The 19,621-nt window shown below is 39.2% G+C and overlaps 1 protein-coding gene across 4 annotated transcripts in view; it reads right to left on the reverse strand.

The window, feature by feature from the left end:
* The window catches only part of inpp4b (inositol polyphosphate-4-phosphatase type II B), a 174,008-nt gene that overhangs the window by 11,784 nt on the left and 142,603 nt on the right, over positions 1–19,621 (reverse strand). For all 4 annotated transcript variants that reach the window (XM_041983758.1, XM_041983757.1, XM_041983759.1 and 1 more), the window contains 5 exons: positions 8,948–9,280; positions 8,040–8,178; positions 3,437–3,609; positions 3,031–3,154; positions 2,433–2,559 (listed from right to left, as the gene is read on the reverse strand). In XM_041983758.1, the coding sequence (XP_041839692.1) occupies positions 2,433–2,559; positions 3,031–3,154; positions 3,437–3,609; positions 8,040–8,178; positions 8,948–9,280 (896 nt within the window). The remainder of the gene's footprint in view (positions 1–2,432; positions 2,560–3,030; positions 3,155–3,436; positions 3,610–8,039; positions 8,179–8,947; positions 9,281–19,621) is intronic.

The raw sequence follows: 19,621 nt of genomic DNA on the forward strand, positions 1-19,621 counted from the left end.
AAATACTGCATTGCTACACGGGCAGTAAAGAGTACCTAACTAAAAAGTGCATTTCAGACGAGGCGGCTCATGACCAGATATGGAAGAACATGGTGAAAGTTCTGATAGAAATAAGATCAACCCAAGGCCACTAGGACCTGATGCAGCTCCATGTTTTGCAGTGGAAACAGAAGGTGTATTTCTAGTTGTAAGTCTAAGAAAGAAGCTGCAACTTATTGGTTAAAAGTGGTTGTACGGTCTTATAAAGAAGACAGAAAATTTTCCCTTTTTTTTAATAAGATCTCAGTAGAAGACTTAGCAGTCTTTGTACTGTGGAGCGGTAGAAATGACTGTAATATGTATCTTAATACAACCTAATCTTTCCTTTCACATTTTTAACTAGAGCAAAGACACTTAAGCTAAGGCTTAAGCTAATAACAGAAGGTTGTCTGGGAGACAAGAGAGACAGAATAACGTTCATTGACAATCACAACATGTTTACTGACTGTTCTAACTCATGGTGCAGATGAATGCAAAACGTGTGCTGTATTAATTAATGAGGCAGAAATTTGACAAAGTACACAACATTGCAATTTTGTGCAGCTTGTTCTTTAAGTGAAACCAATGAATGTTTGTATTTGAGCTGCATTGTTGCATTGACTCACCAAAGCAACAATGATAAGCTGTATAAATCATATAACCTACCTCTTACACAGAACTAAAAGCAGAAAAAAACTGTCTAATATTTCTACAAGTTAAATGGCACATGCTGTATGAGCTTTATCCCTTTTTATGGTTAATTCTTCTAAGGTTTAGGCAGATAGTAAAAGTGATTATGTGACCTCTCTTTATTTGCACAGGAAGCAATTAATGTTTGAAAAAACAGGTCTCAGTGTGACTCAATCTAAATATCGATAATGTTCTACAACATCAATACAACTTACAACTGTGGCATTATTAAAACACCTCATTATGTTGTAGAACATAATGCGGTGTTTTAATCAACTTCATGTTGGTGCCTAAAGGTACCCTTTAATTAGTTTAATAACAATAACACATTTCAGTAAGTGTTTTTTCTTTCCCTTTATATAATGCATTTACTGTTACACAGCCTGTATTTGAACTAAGTAATCTCTTACCTTTTCTGAATAAAAATTAAAATTTAGCTCCCATTTGAGTAAAATTTCAGTAAGGTAGACTTTTACCTGTGTAAATTTCTATACTGCTTTTAGTGCAGATTTTATTTATCCAGGAAATAAATGCACATATTCCTTAGTGAGGATTAAAATGGAATCACACTAAAACTCAGTGTGTCCACATTTATGCTATAAGTATTTTTAATTCTATTTGTCTTGCATAGTAAGAACTATATCCACATCAGTGTCTCATTCTGCATTAGAAAACAGAACATGCACTGTGGCTTGTCTGGTTTTTATTAAACCAATCAAGACCATTGTACTGCTGCATAATTTTGTCAAAGGAGGATTTGTTTTGGTTACAAGCAGTCACTGAAGAACCACAGTTTGACAACTCAGCCCAGATCTACCGTGCAATTTTCTGTTTTCGTCAGTAGCTTTAAAGTTAATGTTTCTTTCAGAGAGGGCATTTAAAGTGGTAACATGTAGGAAGAAGAGGGGGACAAACTGTCCATTATAATAGCAAGGACATGTGGGTAGTTGGAATAAAGGTATCAATTTAACAGTATAGCCACGTTTCCACCAACGGGTGCCGGTCGGGACGTTGGTCGGACATTTTAGGTGGGTGTTGTTAACGCGGAAAAGAACGAAGCAGAAAGTGTATAAATGTAAACAGCATATGATGGATTTACACCAGGTGCACAACCCGCTTTCTCGTTAAATATAAAATAACCTGATCAGCTGTTTATTGAACATAAAAAGACAGATGAAGCTTCTTGTGGACTATGAAATAATTGCACCACTACAAACTTTTTTCTTGTTCTTCGAGAACAAGAACAAATGTATGTAACAAGCTTTAGGGTATGGATATGGTTTGTAAACTGCAAACCGTACCCTTACCTGAGAGGCGGCGTATCAGTCGGATAGCGATAGATACTTCAGTTATGTAATAGCATGGCGCCATCGCAGCGCAGCACCTTCCTTAAAGTATAACCAAAATATGACTCAGAAAGAAAGGAGGAAAATGGTTTTGTGCTTTCTTTTTGGTCGGGTCAGATATTAGGGTCCTTACTAGACCTGCACCTGTTGGTGAAAACAAGGCTTATGTCATCTCCTTGTAATTAACAACAAATTTTACAGCTATCTTATGCGAGCGTTTCTTAAAACCTGCAGTTACATGTGAAGCATTTTCAGTAAAATATATATATGTATAAAATAAAAGAACAACTCTAATCTTAAAATTCAAAAGATGCCACTTTGGCTTCAGAATATGGCCATCATGACACAAAGAGACTGAATGAAGCAGAGATGTCTCACCTTCGGCCACACACTAACGGCTGCAGCTCATGGAGGTCATCTGTTTTAGCCTCTGTGACCCTGAACATTACTTTCTGCAGGTCTGAGATTCCAACATCCATGTCCTCCAGCATCCCGACCTCCTCACCTTAAACAGGTAAACAGAACAAGATCAGCGTTGTTTTCAGTACCGCTTGTTTCATGTATTTTCATTCAGTACAATCCCGTCATGTTAACTGCCAGAAAGCAGAAACTGCACGAGTTCTAGCACGCCACAATGGGTCTATTCATCCCTGGCACGGGTCTCCCCTTAATTCAGCCTCTATTCTCTGCAATTACCTAATAAATACTCATCTTCTCAAGTCACTTTACCAGGATAAGATGCAGGAAACCTGCAGAGCCACGAGTGTTTGTAATAACAATATTTATCCAAAAACTACACCGCACTGACACATCCCTTTGCTAGTGTACGTGTTGTAACTTGTTACAGTCTGATCACTTATCATCAGATTCCCCTAAACCAAACATCACTTGTAAGGTTGTTCCTGCTGGGAAGTAAATGAAAATAAACTGTTATCATCAGTGGATGTTTTGAGATCACCAGTTGTGATGAACTCACTGTAGGTGCTGAGCAGGCTTTCAAACTGAGCCACCAGGCCAACTTGGTGGAGCTGCCTCAGGAAGTCTTTGTCCTGCAATCCTGCGTACAATCTCATGACGAAACCACAAGCCAAGGCTGCCAGCTGTTGAACCACAAACATTTTAAAAGTATTGCTTTGGCTTTTGGATTTACTAAATCAAAGATGATCCTATTTGTGACTGATGCTTTAATCACAAAGCTATAAACAGTATAGAGTACAAACATGTCAAAACATTTACCAAGTGTTTTATAGACAAAAGCCAAGAAAAAAAACAATTTCAAATCTAAAAAAAAAATCTCAGATGAACAAAGACAAATTCTGAAGAGGTCCCACATCTTGTAGGTCTTCTAAATCATTGTTTATTAGAGCAGTGCAGCCACCTACCGCCTGACTGAAGACTACATCTCGCCTCTGCTGCAGGATGAAGCCTTGAGGTATGCTGCAGGCTGCCTCCTGCAGGAGCACAAACGTCATGGCTTTCTTTGCCTTCTCCACCACCTCCATCACACAGTCCTTTAACCTGGCCACTAGAGGACACAACTGCTCCCTCCAATCACCTGTGGAGAAAGAGGGATGGGGATGCTTCTTTATGACAATAATCTGTTTACTTGTGAGTTGATACTGGTTAGCAGTACCTGCAAGAAGACAATGATGAGAAACATATGGCCAAAAAAATTGTTAACAGCTAACAAAATCAATATAGAAGAACAGCCCAGCAAGAGCCCAGATCATACATAAGTAATGACATGTGATATATGTCATCTCCAGCATAATCAGACAATAACATCTGAGCAGCCTGAAATGTGCTGAGGTGTGCAGTTGTTTTGCAGCACTCCAGCATAAGTTTCAAGAAATAAAATCAAAGTTAAAACAAATTGGGCAGCTGTGACCATAAAGTACAGAGCATACATGTCTATTTACCATTACCAGACAAGAAATAATGTCACATAAATAAATGAATATATCACACACTGTACCACAGATTATCATAAATATTAATTTGTCAGTAACTCAATAGTAACTTTTCCTTTTAAAGCTAAGTTTATCTTTATAAATCGATAAAATTTACATCAGTGGTGGTTAATGTGAAAGTTATTTACTGGAGTCACTTTTTCTTAGATGAATATAGAATAAATAATGTGTAAGAAAGCACTGAAAACTGCTCTCACTGTACCCTCACTACAAACTCTAATTTTCCACCTAACACTTCTGTAAGCTGACTTTTGGACCAGGGGGGTACCGTATTCCAGAAAGGAGGTTTAACAAATCCTGTAATAAAGCCTGTGCTCAAGATTGCTAAATCCTCTAACATCTTAACCTGCGTTGTCAGTTCCAAAACACCTGCTCTGAAGTAGCTATCACAACCACATGTTGGTTAAGCCAGTGTGTGCATGTCCATGGCAAACCTTTAAAAGCGTCACCCACTGAGCCCTAAAAATCACGATGAAAATGACCAAAAAAGAAAAACAGCTGCATCGCCAACGCCTCTTTAATGGAAGATTTTATACACATACCCTTATATTCTGTAGACTACACTTTGCATTGTTAAGGCTTTGGCTTATGTTTTACTCAGGGAGGATAATGACTGTGTACCCAGATAAGGATTTAGTGAGCTCCCCTTCCCCCTTTTCTTCCTTGTACCAGGCCATGAGGGGTTTACTACAATGACCTTCGACCTCGATGTTATCAGCTCATGCTCTGGGTCTATATTAACCAAGCACACATGTATCTCCCCAGACTCGTGCAGCCAAAACTTCTTTGACTGTGTGATCTCATTGCTGATCAGGTCTTATTAAAAATACTTTGTTTGATTCTCACTTAGTGTGTGATCTTTGATAAATAAATTCCACTACACCTCCTGCGACACTTAGCAGAGGATTTCCAGCAAAGTCAACATGTATGGATGTTAAATGCATGGGAGCTTACAGCTGGCATGTGTTATCTAATTACTAAATTTAATAAGCTTATTATATTATATTATATTATATTATATTATATTATATTATATTATATTATATTATATTATATTTTTAGCAGGTGTAACCTGTCCATCCACAAGCATATCTGGGTCCAAGTGAAAGCAAACTATAAAAACATTCTGTAGACTGGTAACAATTTCTCATCTGAACCTTAGAAAAAAATTCTTCAGTTGCCAATAATTTCCATAGGCTCCGAGCAAAGGGGTATACCTATTTTACAGCCAATTAGAAGACGTTGGAGAAACGGAAGACAGGTTCGGGGCGACTAAAACAACCCCTCACCCCTGTGGAGGAGCTTGCGGTGAGCATCGGCCAGGACCGCCCAATGACAAGGGGCGTTACATCATCAGAACTGAGCCCAGATGACTGCAAAGTAACTATAAAGTCTACCTACAGCGCCAGATCGCAAAAACAGACCTGGAAATGGAATACTGAAATTAAAATTAAGAAATCCATAGAGACAAAGGCCGAAATGTCAGTGAAAGATGACGTTGCATGACAAAGTGTTTTTCCCTTTAGGAAACAAAGCATCCATTGGGGAAATTGCCAGACAAAAATTGAAGAAAAAAATAGAAAATGGAGTTGTTTGTTTACTTGTTTAAATCAAAGTGGTTTTGACCGATGAAATCATATGTTAGGCATAGCCTAAAACAAAAGCTACTCCCTACCAGACTATGTTAACAGCATAAACTTACCTAGATCAGCCATTTTGGAACAGAAAACCCAAGATTACTGTTTAGTCAAGGTTACCATAGCCAGCTAAACCAGTAAATCCGCTTTTTGGAATAAACCCCCCTAGAACTGGCTTCACAACTATTTTTGATATTCCAAAACCAAAGTTTTAGGTTCATGTCTTACACAATAGCGAGAAACTTTTCTTATTTTTCTCTTTTTTCTTTTTCTTTCAGCAGGTAAATTTGAGAACAACTTTCAACTTTTCACAAACTTTGAACAGATGCCATTCTTTACAAAGCTTGTCCAACACTGATTGTTTTCAGTAAGGTGGGATGGACCGGCTCCTTTTAAAAGAGGATGTTTGATGTGAACACAAAGCAGATGAAGGTCACTTTGATGTGAAAGTCTGTTCACTAATCCACTGCAATGTCTGTCGTTAAATTCTCACATAAGCAATTAAAACATGGTGCTGATGTGTTGCAGCTTACTGTAAATGATTAAAAAGGAAAACAGTATTACAGCATTTTTTAATCCTATGAGGATATACCACCACTTAAACTGCAGTGGCTCAAGTGGTGATCATCTTCTAATGTCCTTACATAGGATCCTTCAGAAAAACCTTGAGCCACACATCATCCCTGATATGCTCATCATTGTGTGACTGCAGAGTCAGAATCATGCATTGAGAACTATATTTAAGTATATCAAGTGGATATATAAATAACAGGTGCACTACATACTATTAACTGACCTTTTATACACCTGGGCTCTGGTTCAAACAGTGTTTTGTGTACAGGAAGGTTCCCAACTATGTAAAATGACCTTAAAGTATTTAAGTTAGAGCTGGAAGGAGATTCAGAAATTTATTTATAGTTGTACTGAGCTTGTCTACACCATCTAGGGGACACGTATCTCTGGTTAGGAAACACAGCAATGGATGATTTATTGCATAATTAATGCCATAATTCAAAATTCACCTTGCTTTTAGTTTCTTTCAACTTGCTCCAAACCTGATCAGAAACATGATGCAGGATCTGGGACAGTTAAACTGTACAGCTGTGGCATCTTGTTCCTTTAAAACAGGTTTCTATTGAGAGTTGTATACAGTAACCATCAGGGGGCAGTGTTGGATAAGTATTGTCCAGGATCAGATTTCCGACCATAGGCTTTGTTTGGCCTTCACATATTGAAAAGTTCTTGGGCAACAAGACCAAATCAGTGGTGTACAAACATATATGCACAGTAGGATTCCCAGAAAGTGCTGCGTGGAGAAATCCTTGTCAGAGAAATCATGCCTTATCTCATCCTGCAAATACTGCCCCAGCATAGAAACGGAGGGTAGAAAGAAAAAAATCAAAACTTAAGCTGTCCCCTCCTCACCAACACACCTGTCCAAACATCCAAACCCCCACAATGTGTTGTCATCCGATGCCCAGGAATTACTGGTGTCCAAAAAGAGATAAAGCCTCTGTCATCATTCCATCCATGTTCCTGTTTAGGTAAGCAGATGACCACATGCTCTGAGGCTGTTCAGCATCTTATTAAAGGTGCTCTGGGGGCTGAGCTTATCTTTCAGACTGAACATCGGATGGCTGGCCTTGTTCAAAGCCGCTAGCTCACACTAACACACAAGGCACACATATTGGCACAAAATGATAAAAAAATGCACCCACACTTCCACAAATGCCTGAGTGTGACACAAACACACCCGGACAGATAAAGCCTCTCCTTGTAGCCCGGTCAGACTAATGGTGCTGCTCTGTGTGCCAGATGGCAGCTATAGCAGCCTGGACTCTTCTCTAAACACGAGCTTTAGGCAGGATTTTATTGGACTCAAGATAAAACCGGGCAGCTTGTGGTCAACAGTGAGCGGCTCTGCATTTTAAACGCAGCTTTCAGTTTCTCTGGCAACATTTTCAGTTTTGATTTGGAAATACTTGAACTTTGTTACAACTGGACGTGTCACTATTTCCAATGCAAGTGTGCAGTTCTTTGTGCAACATGAGCTAATTGTTGTTGCTACCATGAGGGGACTCCTTTATGGTGCAGCCTAATTGGAGCTTATAACACAAATACAGTCAATTGTGTCCTTTTCTGGTTGCATAGAGAAGTAGCAATTTAAGAAATGAATGCATGAATCACAGTCAAAATATTGCAAAGTATATGAAAACCTTCAGTTATTGAGCTATAATCACAACAGTTAGTAATCTTGCTGTCTTCTGGCATGCAAATTCAAATCCTGATCAGCTAACAGTAATATTATTAAGCCCTGATATAACAAAATCTGGCTTCAAAACTAAAAATGAAGCTAAGATAAGTAAAAAGTCATTTACTGGGATTGTGTGAGGCGATGACATCAGCAAGCTGCTGCTCAGGGATTGGCTCCTGCTTGCTGTTGTCTTCTTCTTGGAGTTTATCCGCCATGGCAATCACACAGTTGAGGCATTTGGCCACATTAGCCCACAACCTGTCCTGAAAGAGACAAACACACAACCAGCAGTCAGGCCAGATCTGCCTCACTGATTTTATCTGTCTTCTTTATTCACTCTCTGTTTGAGGGAGTAAGATGGAGAGAAACAAACAAAAAAATTAATAAAAAAGCTTAAAAGCTAAAAAATACAGCTCAAAGGAATTTTTCTGTACTGTCAAAACTGGCTTCATATCAAAAAGATCAAAAGGAAATGGCTGTATGGATTACTCTCAAAGCATTTCCATTGTTTCTTGCTTGCTTTTTCTTTTGCGGAGCTCCTGCTGCTCACTGATGAATAGACACTTATTTCTGTGTGTGCATGAGTTGTGTATTGGTTTTTGTTGGTTCAAAAACATAGATTGAACCTGTTATAGCGCTAAGGAATGTTTTGAGTGATAGTTCCACATTGGTGTGCAAAAAAAAAAAAAAAAAAAAAAAAAAAGAACTCCTGCTGTCAGCGTGGCAGATTCTGTCTTCACATTCACAAGCAAACAATCATACACACTCACATGAAAAGAAGCAGGCTGGCTTAGGTTCAATAACAAGGATACCATAAAATAATCCTCTGAAGTCGGTTTGTCAGGATGAAATATTTAAAATCCTTAAAAAATAATAATAAAATCCCCTAAAATGAAAGCGTGATGCATAGCATGCAGTCTAATTTTCCACGTAAATGAAATAATTTGCCAAAACAAACAGTAAAAATTACAATATTTCATCATCAGAGATAGAAAGTGGCATGCTATTTAGAAATGAATGACATAAATTTACCCATTCCTCCTCATCATACTCTTTATGGTGCGGTATGGAGTCTTGGTGTTTTAGTGACACAGGCTCAGCTTCTCCGCCAGTCATGGTTTGCAGCCCTTCCACATTATTACACACCACTGTGCTCTCGGTTACTGGTGTGGCTGGACTGTGGCCTGTAGGTCCCTGGGCTGGGCTCTGATTCTGGTCACTGCCCTGACTGATGTGGTCTTGATGATGGCCCTGCGCCGGGGTTTGTTTCTGGCTTTTCGACACGTACCCTGGCTGTGCTGCGTGTAGTGCCAGCAGCGCGCTCTTGACCAATTCATCCTTAAGTGTGTGAACAAATAGTTCCGTCTGCAACAAAACAAGAGAGATATAGATTTAAAAAGAGAGACAGTGAAAGTTACTGCGCGATAACGTGGCAGATAAAAAGTGAAGTGCTGAAAAAGCAAAAGAGACAGAGCGAGTGTGAGAGACGGAGAGGGACAACAAGTCAAAGAAAACACAAGGAACAATTTACAGATGGAGCAAAAATAAAAAAAAAAAAAAAAAAGGAAAATGAAAATGAATACTCTCCTTTACCATAAAGAAGCTGCTCTACCTTACTGCAGCCCAGTGAGGAGAATAACAGCAACAAACAACAAACAATTCAATTACCCCTCCTCCCGCCTGCCTCTCCAAGGAGCCCACCCCCTTTGATCTTAAATTCAACAGCTACTGTAAGTTGATGATGATCCTGGTACCACGGAGCTTTACGTTTGCTGCCGCCACCGTGTAACAAATGATAAGGGCTCTCCAGAGTAATTGAGTCACCAATGCAATAAGCAATTCTATCACCACAGAAAATGCAGCCAAACAAAACACATAAGCTGCTCCATTAAAAGAGACCTGCAAGGTCATTATATACACACATTTACCATACAAACACTGTTTTCCTGCTTCCACCACTCTGATGTAGACCCAGCCTACTGAGACTGCCTAGTCCATGTAGAAGTAGGTAACTGGTGAAGAATTCCTGGCACTTTCTGTGGCTGTCATCATGAAGTAATCTCCAACTTTATTTGGCTTGTGGCTTTTTTTGAATGAAACAATGTATAGTTATTTTTCTCTGTATCAGGAGGCAAAATTACCTTTCCCTGTTTTAAGAAAAGAGTCATTCATTCTGAGTAAATTAGATATTTCTACTTGCTTTAAACATTTCTATTGCTACCATTTTCCCCACCAAAAGGCTATCTATTTCTACAATTTTCTAACTTTTTTATTTGCTTTGTTTCTCTCCTACAACTTAACTGGATGCCTTTGAGAATCTGTGGATTGATAACTAATACCTATAATAGCTAATAACTTGAATTGATTCAAATAATTAACTGCAGCACATATTTTAAAAAACATGGTTTGAGGTATGTAAGAGTCATTAGTCATCAAGCCACATTTTTCAGCTTGAGTCTAAAGGCATCACATTATGTAGTCAAGCCTGAAGTCTAAGTTTATTCAGAAAAACAAACAAACAAACATCTTTACCTAAACATATACATACATATATCTATATCTATATCTATATATATAAACCACAGTACTAAGTTTTTCTTCGTGCTGACTCTTGTTCTCTTTCTGCAACACTTTATTATTTAGATTTCTGGTTCTTGTTAGCTGAATAAAAGTTACCATTTTATTCATCTGCCTGCAAAACTAATTTGAGAACTCTTCTCATGCACTACACCATCCCATAATTTTGGTCTTTTAATCAAACTCATCAAATACTTCTGTTACTTCGATCAGATTTATTGCTTAAAAACAAAACTGTTGAGATAAAAGAGTCTATTGTGAGCAGTGTTCCTGTTATGATTGAGCTACAGTCTGATTTAGTCATTGCTAAAACACATATCCATCTGGGCCTGGTTTAAATGTTCTGCCATTGATTAGAAAAATTAAGGCTTTTCTCCAAAAGTGAACAGGCCATTTGCAGCACATTTAAGCAGAGAAACAGACTATAGGTCACCATTACATGTAACTCAAAAGCTTTTTAATTACCTTCTATGGATCTAAATGAGCTCCATTACTGTAAGTCAATGATGTGACATCTATACTCTCTAGATAGAACAACTTGTGTAATTGTCTGAGTGCAGGCATTTCTGCTGGACTACTCCTGTGCAGTCGTCCAAAAATAGTTAAAAAAAGAAAAAACAAAAATACACAAAATGACAAAAAAATTGGCCACACTTGATGGAGTAACCCAAACATTAGCAGTTCAAAATGCAAATGAATCCAGATTGAACTCTGCTTATCTGACCTCAGTGCTAATTTGCAATCTACGAGACCGTTTATTATTCACTTTCTGAAATGAGAGAACAGCATCCAACACTGCATTTAAAATCTCCTCAGTCTTATTTGCATTTCTTGACCACAGGGTCAGAGGATTTGTTTGATTTGATTTTCCTATGAAGGCAACCCATGAATCTTTTGTGGAAGTAAAATGATAGCATTACATAAAAAGCATACTGAACAGCTGAACAATCACTGAGACACATTCCCAGAAAAAAGAAAAAGATCCTAAATATAGGCTATGCTTGATTGGAAAAGGACCCAAATTGATTAATGATGTGCTCAGGATCCAAACGGATAAAAAATGTTTGCAGCTTCTGTTAAGCAAAAAAATGTCTTTTTATGTGTTTTTCTTCAACACTCATTTTAAAAGATCTGAAATGCTCAAGATCCCTTGAAGTAAATTGTGTTGGCTGTCTTTCCTTAGTGTGCAGTATCTGCTGATGTGATCTTTACCGAGCAGGAGTACAAGTCTGAAAATGCCTCTCTGCACTACAGCTGTGAGAAAAAAAGAGTAAGTTTGATGTAAAAGGTGGCAAAACTGTAGACTTCTATTCACCATGGTTTCACCCTGAAGCATGAACAGGTTTTGGTTGTTAAAAATAGAACTTTTTTCACTCTTTCCACCTTCACTTGGGAGATGGAGGGAGACTGAATGAATGAAGCTGGTCAGGTCCTGACAAAACTTGGCTGTAAGGACACTTAGTATGCATTTAAGACCCCTATACACAAGTAAAACTTAACATAGCCATGCACAGAAAATAACCCTCCTTTTTTTCCCAGGTAACTGTTAAACTGAGGACATATTACTTGTCCAAGGACACAGCTGGAGGGAGGGGAGAGGCGTTGCAATTGCCATTTCACTATGATTATCATCAGAAGGAAATTATTATTATCATCATCAACAGAATCATCATCATATAAAGAGAAGAACCTTCACATCCGCCATGTCCAGAACTAATCAGAAAGTACCAGGCAAAGTGTTGGAGGAAGATATGGAATTAGGCCTGAAGACAGGTGGTTTGAACAACGAGGGAAAAATCAAAGGCAGAACATGGAAACAGAAAAATCTGATAAACAGTTGATTTTTACTGGAGGGTTCACATCGTTACCAGTTCTCTGAAAGTCTGACTTGCTCCAGTTTCTGAAGAAATTTATCAGTATTTTAGATGAGCTTTTGTTGTGGCTTAAAGGTAGACATTGAAGGGTTGCAAGAGATGATTGTTTACATTATCTATTAGTAAGGCAATCAATTTCTTTTTGTTTTTTTTCTCCTTTGGTCAGAAATATATGATCGTCCTACAGTAAAAACACAATGGAACTTAACACAGAAATTAATAAGTAAACATTTTTTTTAAAACATTAATTTAACAGTGTATTTAACATTGTATCATTCCAATGCAAATAACACCAAAGCAAATAAAAACACTAAAAACAAAAACACACATAAAAAAATAAAAACCAAACAAACAGACACCCACACAAAACCAAACAAAGAAAAAACAAATAAAAAAAGACAAAAAACAACCAAAACAACATCTCTGGCAGCCAACAAAGCTTCTCCAAGATGCTTTGATTACCAGGCTGCTGTAAAGTGGTATTCAGTTAGCTGCTATCTGCAATTATGCTGCTGGACGTCTCTAAACTCTACATATTTATCTAAAGCCTTTTGTTCTTTTGCTTTGTTTTCTGTGAATATGATCCCAATAATGTTGAGGTCTGGGCCCCATGAGACTTGATTTTCAGTCAAGATTTTGTGTCATTTACAATACCATAGTGGAAGCTGTTTGATTAGACCTCAGTGAACAGTAGATGGCTCAACTGATGCACCAGATGTATTTTTCAGGTCCTGTGTCAGGTCTTTACAGGATTTTTCCTGTTTCTCAAGAACTTCACTTTCAGCAACTGTTTATCTGCTGTAGATCTATTTTTAGGCCTGACACTTCTTCTTTTGTCTTTCACATGTTTAGTTTCCTCAAATTTCTTAAGGACATACTGCATATAATGCCATGATGTGTCAAGGTTTCAGCTAATAGCTCTTCAAATAGTCACAAATAAAAGATCTGGAACACAATAAAAAAACATCAAATAGTAATAAATAGTAAAATAAAAATAGTTTAGCAGGATTGCTGACTGTTCCATGTGTGCCCTCCTAAGTGCAAATGTGCCATTATACAGTTATTTAGTCTGTGTGGGTGGCAGTGGTGGTAGTGGACACAGTGAGTTGTCAAATCTTAATGCTTGGGGAAAGAATCTGTCCAGCATCCTGCTGGTCCTGCAGCTGATGCTCCTGAGTCATTTTCCTGATGGTAAAAAGGAAAACAGAGTGTGGGATGGGTGGTAGAGCTCCTTTATGATGCCTGTCGCCCTGGTGATACAGCGGTCCTTATATATATCCAGCAGTGATTTTCTGGGCTGTCTTCACAATTCTGTGCAGCTGGTGTTTCTCTTGCCCTTTGCAGTTACCAAACCAGGAGATGAGATTATAGGTGAGGATGCTTTCAATTGTGCCTTTATAGAAGGTGATCAGATGTTCTTTAGGGAGACAAGCCTCTCTGAGTCTGCCCGGAGGGTGGAGTTGCTGCTGGGCCTTTTAAATGACGGATGTGGTGTTGATGGTGGAAGACAAGCTGTCTGCCAGGTGAACCCCAACAAATTTAATGCTGCTGAACCTCTCTCTACAGATGCACCGTTGATTTTTAATGGTCTGTATGTACACTCTCCAGACCTAAAGTCCACCACCATCTACTTTGTTTTTCCCACATTGAGCAGGAGAATATGGGACTTGCACCAAGATATTAGCTGGTCCACCTCCATCTTGTATGCAAAGGGTCAGCAAATAAATTTAGCTTGGGGCCAATTTTTTTTTCTGACCAACTGAATCTTGAATTCAGAATTTCCTTTTCATGAGGCAAAACTAGTTTTTTCTTACTAAACAAAACTTTATTCATATGTATGCTAATATATCTTGTTCAAAAACGTAATTTAATAGAGTTATTTATTCAGAATCAGTTGAGCATTACAGACTTTTATTACTGTGTTACTGATTTGGCTCCACACTGTGATAATAAGGCTTCTGTCTTTACTCAGCCATTCACACTTTGTCTATTAAGACATAATAGTTAAATAATTACCATTTTAAAAAATAAGTACTTCTTAATCATTTTTGAGGACATTTACTGTAATGATTTGGCAATGATTAGTAACATTGTCTATTCTAGTGTGATGTTTTGATGCTGTTGTTTTAATTTGTGAGACAAGCACAACTTCCTGCTTTTATTCTATTTTATTTATTTGATCTTTGACCTGAGCTATGAGCTATGCAGTGTTTACTGCTAAAGCTTGTGGCAGAAATATTCACCGTTAAACAGGCAGTTTCAGCTGGTGCTGTGATTGCTTACTCTCTCTCCCCTTTCCAGCTCGACCTTAAAGGGGCCACGCTGTTTATTAACACAGCGCTATAACTTTAGGTTAAGAAATTAACCCCGGTTCTCTGAAACATGAGTGAGGTATCTCACTATGGGACACGCCCCCAGACGCTGTCCCCAGAAGCCCTTTTTCATTACGCCAGTCCTGACTGGCACGCAGAGGTCACGTCTGCTCCGTAAGGGAGGGGCTTCCTCCCGCTATAAAAGCTTGACGTGACCATCTCTTTTTAGTCTAGGTAAGCGCACCTCTTCCTCGCTCCAGGCAAGGAGGGTGGTCTGGTGAGATACCTCACTCATGTTTCAGAGAACCGGGGTTAATTTCTTAACCTAAAGTTCTCTTTCAACATTCGTTTCGGTATCTCACTATGGGATATAGAGACTCCCGTATTGCCAGACAGGCTTACCTCGAAGACCCTTTAAGAGTTCACACAGACACGGTGCCCACGCTCAACACTGTGTGAGACAGTGAGGGAGCAGTGACATCCAAATTGTAAAATCTAGCGAAAGTATGCGGTGTCGCCCAGTTGGCGGCCGCACAGATGTCTTCCACAGAAGCGCCCCCAAACAGAGCCCAGGATGCAGCCATCCCACGAGTGGAATGAGCACGCAAGCCTGTAGGGGGTTGTAACCCACTGCTGCCATATGCCATTGCAATGGCGCCCGTAATCCAGTGGGACAATCTCTGCTTAGTGAGGGGCTTCCCCCTGTGGGGTGGGGCCCATGAGACAAACAGCTGCTCAGATTTCCTGAATCCAGCTGTTCTATCCACATAAATGCGTAACGCCCGAACCGGGCAGAGAGCGTGAAGCCGCTCGTGCTCCTGCGACGAGAAAGGCGGCGGATAGAAGGCCGACAGTTCGATGGGGCGGTATAACCGGCCCGGGTTGTAGACCTTCGGCACAAACGCAGGGTTAGGCTTAAGCAGAACCCTAGAATTCCCCATCAGAAACTGCATACAGGCTGGGTTAACTGACAATGCCTGGATGTCACCCACACGCTTGGCTGAAACCAACGCAAGCAGCAAAGCCGTCTTAAATGACAACATTTTCAACTCAGCTTGCTGCAGTGGCTCAAAAGGTGGGCGCGACAGCGCATCAAGCACTACAGGTAAATCCCATGGAGCGGTTAGGCTCCTGGAGACTGGGCGGAGACGACGTGCGCCCCTCATAAACTGACAAACGAGCGGGTGCTGGCCCACCGTTTTGTCCCCAAAACCTATATGACACGCCGATATGGCAGCCAGATAGACCTTGACTGTGGAAAAAGCCAAACCTTTATCCAGCAGCTTCTGTAAAAAAGTCAAAACAGTGGGGATGGGGCTCTGAAAAGCCACCACACCTGCTGCCGCACACCAGTCCTCAAACGCACGCCATTTGCCATCATATGCGCTGCGGGTGGAGGAGGATCTGGCGCTTTGAATGGTGTTAATAACGTTCTGTGGGAGCCCGGAGGTGACCAAGTTCAACCTCTCACGGGCCAAGCCCACAAAGCCATGCGCTCCGGGTGAGGGTGGAAAATCTCCCCGCGCGCCTGTGACAGAAGATCTCTGCGTGGAGGTAGAGGCCACGGCTGGCTGCAAAGCAGCTGAAAGATTTCTGCCAGCCAGTGTTTCCCAGGCCACCGGGGTGCTATCAGGATGAGGGAGTGACCCCCCTCCCGCACCCTGGCCAGAGTGGGAATGATCAGCTCCAGCGGAGGAAACGCGTATAGAAGGAGGCGTGGCCATTCGTGCGCTAACGCATCCAAACCCAGTGGAGCGCTCTGATCGGTCAGAGAGTAGAACATTGGGCACTGAGCGTTTTCCCTCGACGCAAAGAGGTCGATCTCTGCTCGGCCATATTTGTCCCATATCAGGGTCACTACCTCGCTGTGGAGTTTCCAATCCTTGTAGCGAGGGTGGCCTCTGGACAGCAGGTCTGCCCCCCGGTTCAAAATGCCCGGCACATGAGTAGCTCTCAGCGATAACAGGCGAGAGCTGCTCCATATTACCAGCCTGTGTGCCAACGTGTGCAGATGACGTGAGCGCAGACCACCTTGTCTGTTGATATACGCCACCACACTGCGGTCAAGCCAGCCGCCTTTCGTTTTAGCGTAGTCAAGCCAGCCGCTCCTACATTTTCAGTGCGCACCTACCGTCAGTTTACGGTAAATGCAAGCGTACTGCTGCAAGGAAATTATTTCCGGTTCACAAAATAAAAGCACGAATTTAAATGTGTATTATCAAGTGATGTTTTAAGAAACTGATTCACGTTAACTGTAAACTATCGGGGTATACTGCTAACATTTACACTAAATAAATACCTTGGAATGTATGGAGTTGAAAACAGTTTTTTCTATCTATCTATCTATCTATCTATCTATCTATCTATCTATCTATCTATCTATCTATCTATCTATCTGTCTGTCTGTCTGTCTGTCTGTCTGTCTGTCTGTGCTAATAAACATATACTGAGGCCTTAAAGCAATACTAAGTGGTGTATGTTGACCATCCTTGATAGCACTATCATTCTAGACTACTTTGGGGTCAATAGGTCACATGACCTCAAAGCTATTGAGCAAAAATGCTAATATTTACACTTTAAAAATCATTTAAAATATATTAAGACCTTAAAGCAAATACTAAGTGGTGTATGTTGACCATCCTTGACAGCACTATCATTCTAGACTACTTTGGGGTCAATAGGTCACATGACCTCAAAGCTATTGAGCGAAAATGCTAATATTTACACTTTAAAAATCATTTAAAATATATTAAGACCTTAAAGCAAATACTAAGTGGTGTATGTTGACCATCCTTGATAGCACTATCATTCTAGACTACTTTGGGGTCAATAGGTCACATGACCTCAAAGCTATTGAGCAAAAATGCTAATATTTACACTTTAAAAATCATTTAAAATATATTAAGACCTTAAAGCAAATACTAAGTGGTGTATGTTGACCATCCTTGACAGCACTATCATTCTAGACTACTTTGGGGTCAATAGGTCACATGACCTCAAAGCTATTGAGCGAAAATGCTAATATTTACAGTTTAAAAATCATTTAAAATATATTAAGACCTTAAAGCAAATACTAAGTGGTGTATGTTGACCATCCTTGATAGCACTATCATTCTAGACTACTTTGGGGTCAATAGGTCACATGACCTGGGAGCTATTGAGCCGAAAATGCTCATATTTCCACTTTAAAAATCATTTAAAATATATTAAGACCTTAAAGCAAATACTAAGTGGTGTATGTTGACCATCCTTGATAGCACTATCATTCTAGACTACTTTGGGGTCAATAGGTCACATGACCTCAAAGCTATTGAGCAAAAATGCTAATATTTACACTTTAAAAATCATTTAAAATATATTAAGACCTTAAAGCAAATACTAAGTGGTGTATGTTGACCATCCTTGATAGCACTATCATTCTAGACTGCTTTGGGGTCAATAGGTCACATGACCTCAAAGCTATTGAGCGAAAATGCTCATATTTACACTTTAAAAATCATTTAAAATATATTAAGACCTTAAAGCAAATACTAAGTGGTGTATGTTGACCATCCTTGATAGCACTATCATTCTAGACTACTTTGGGGTCAATAGGTCACATGACCTCAAAGCTATTGAGCAAAAATGCTAATATTTACACTTTAAAAATCATTTAAAATATATTAAGACCTTAAAGCAAATACTAAGTGGTGTATGTTGACCATCCTTGATAGCACTATCATTCTAGACTGCTTTGGGGTCAATAGGTCACATGACCTCAAAGCTATTGAGCGAAAATGCTCATATTTACACTTTAAAAATCATTTAAAATATATTAAGACCTTAAAGCAAATACTAAGTGGTGTATGTTGACCATCCTTGACAGCACTATCATTCTAGACTACTTTGGGGTCAATAGGTCACATGACCTCAAAGCTATTGAGCGAAAATGCTAATATTTACAGTTTAAAAATCATTTAAAATATATTAAGACCTTAAAGCAAATACTAAGTGGTGTATGTTGACCATCCTTGATAGCACTATCATTCTAGACTACTTTGGGGTCAATAGGTCACATGACCTCAAAGCTATTGAGCAAAAATGCTAATATTTACACTTTAAAAATCATTTAAAATATATTAAGACCTTAAAGCAAATACTAAGTGGTGTATGTTGACCATCCTTGACAGCACTATCATTCTAGACTACTTTGGGGTCAATAGGTCACATGACCTCAAAGCTATTGAGCGAAAATGCTAATATTTACAGTTTAAAAATCATTTAAAATATATTAAGACCTTAAAGCAAATACTAAGTGGTGTATGTTGACCATCCTTGATAGCACTATCATTCTAGACTACTTTGGGGTCAATAGGTCACATGACCTGGGAGCTATTGAGCCGAAAATGCTCATATTTCCACTTTAAAAATCATTTAAAATATATTAAGACCTTAAAGCAAATACTAAGTGGTGTATGTTGACCATCCTTGATAGCACTATCATTCTAGACTACTTTGGGGTCAATAGGTCACATGACCTCAAAGCTATTGAGCAAAAATGCTAATATTTACACTTTAAAAATCATTTAAAATATATTAAGACCTTAAAGCAAATACTAAGTGGTGTATGTTGACCATCCTTGATAGCACTATCATTCTAGACTACTTTGGGGTCAATAGGTCACATGACCTGGGAGTTATTGTAATAACTTTTGAAATAACATGAAATATATATGTGTGTGTATATATATATATATATATATATATAATACATTTTATTTAAAAACCCCTTTCAAAAAACCCAAGTACACTTTACAGGAGAATGAAAACATTTAAAAACATAGGAGAGAGAAGTATACAAAAAACTAACAAGCAAAGCACTAACAAGCAAAACAGACGACAACAGTGTAATGGTGAGTGAAAAACTAGATGGCATAGGACTGTCTGAACAAGTGTGTTTTCAG

This window comes from Melanotaenia boesemani, chromosome 4, assembly GCF_017639745.1.
Source record: "Melanotaenia boesemani isolate fMelBoe1 chromosome 4, fMelBoe1.pri, whole genome shotgun sequence".
Taxonomy (NCBI): domain Eukaryota; kingdom Metazoa; phylum Chordata; class Actinopteri; order Atheriniformes; family Melanotaeniidae; genus Melanotaenia; species Melanotaenia boesemani.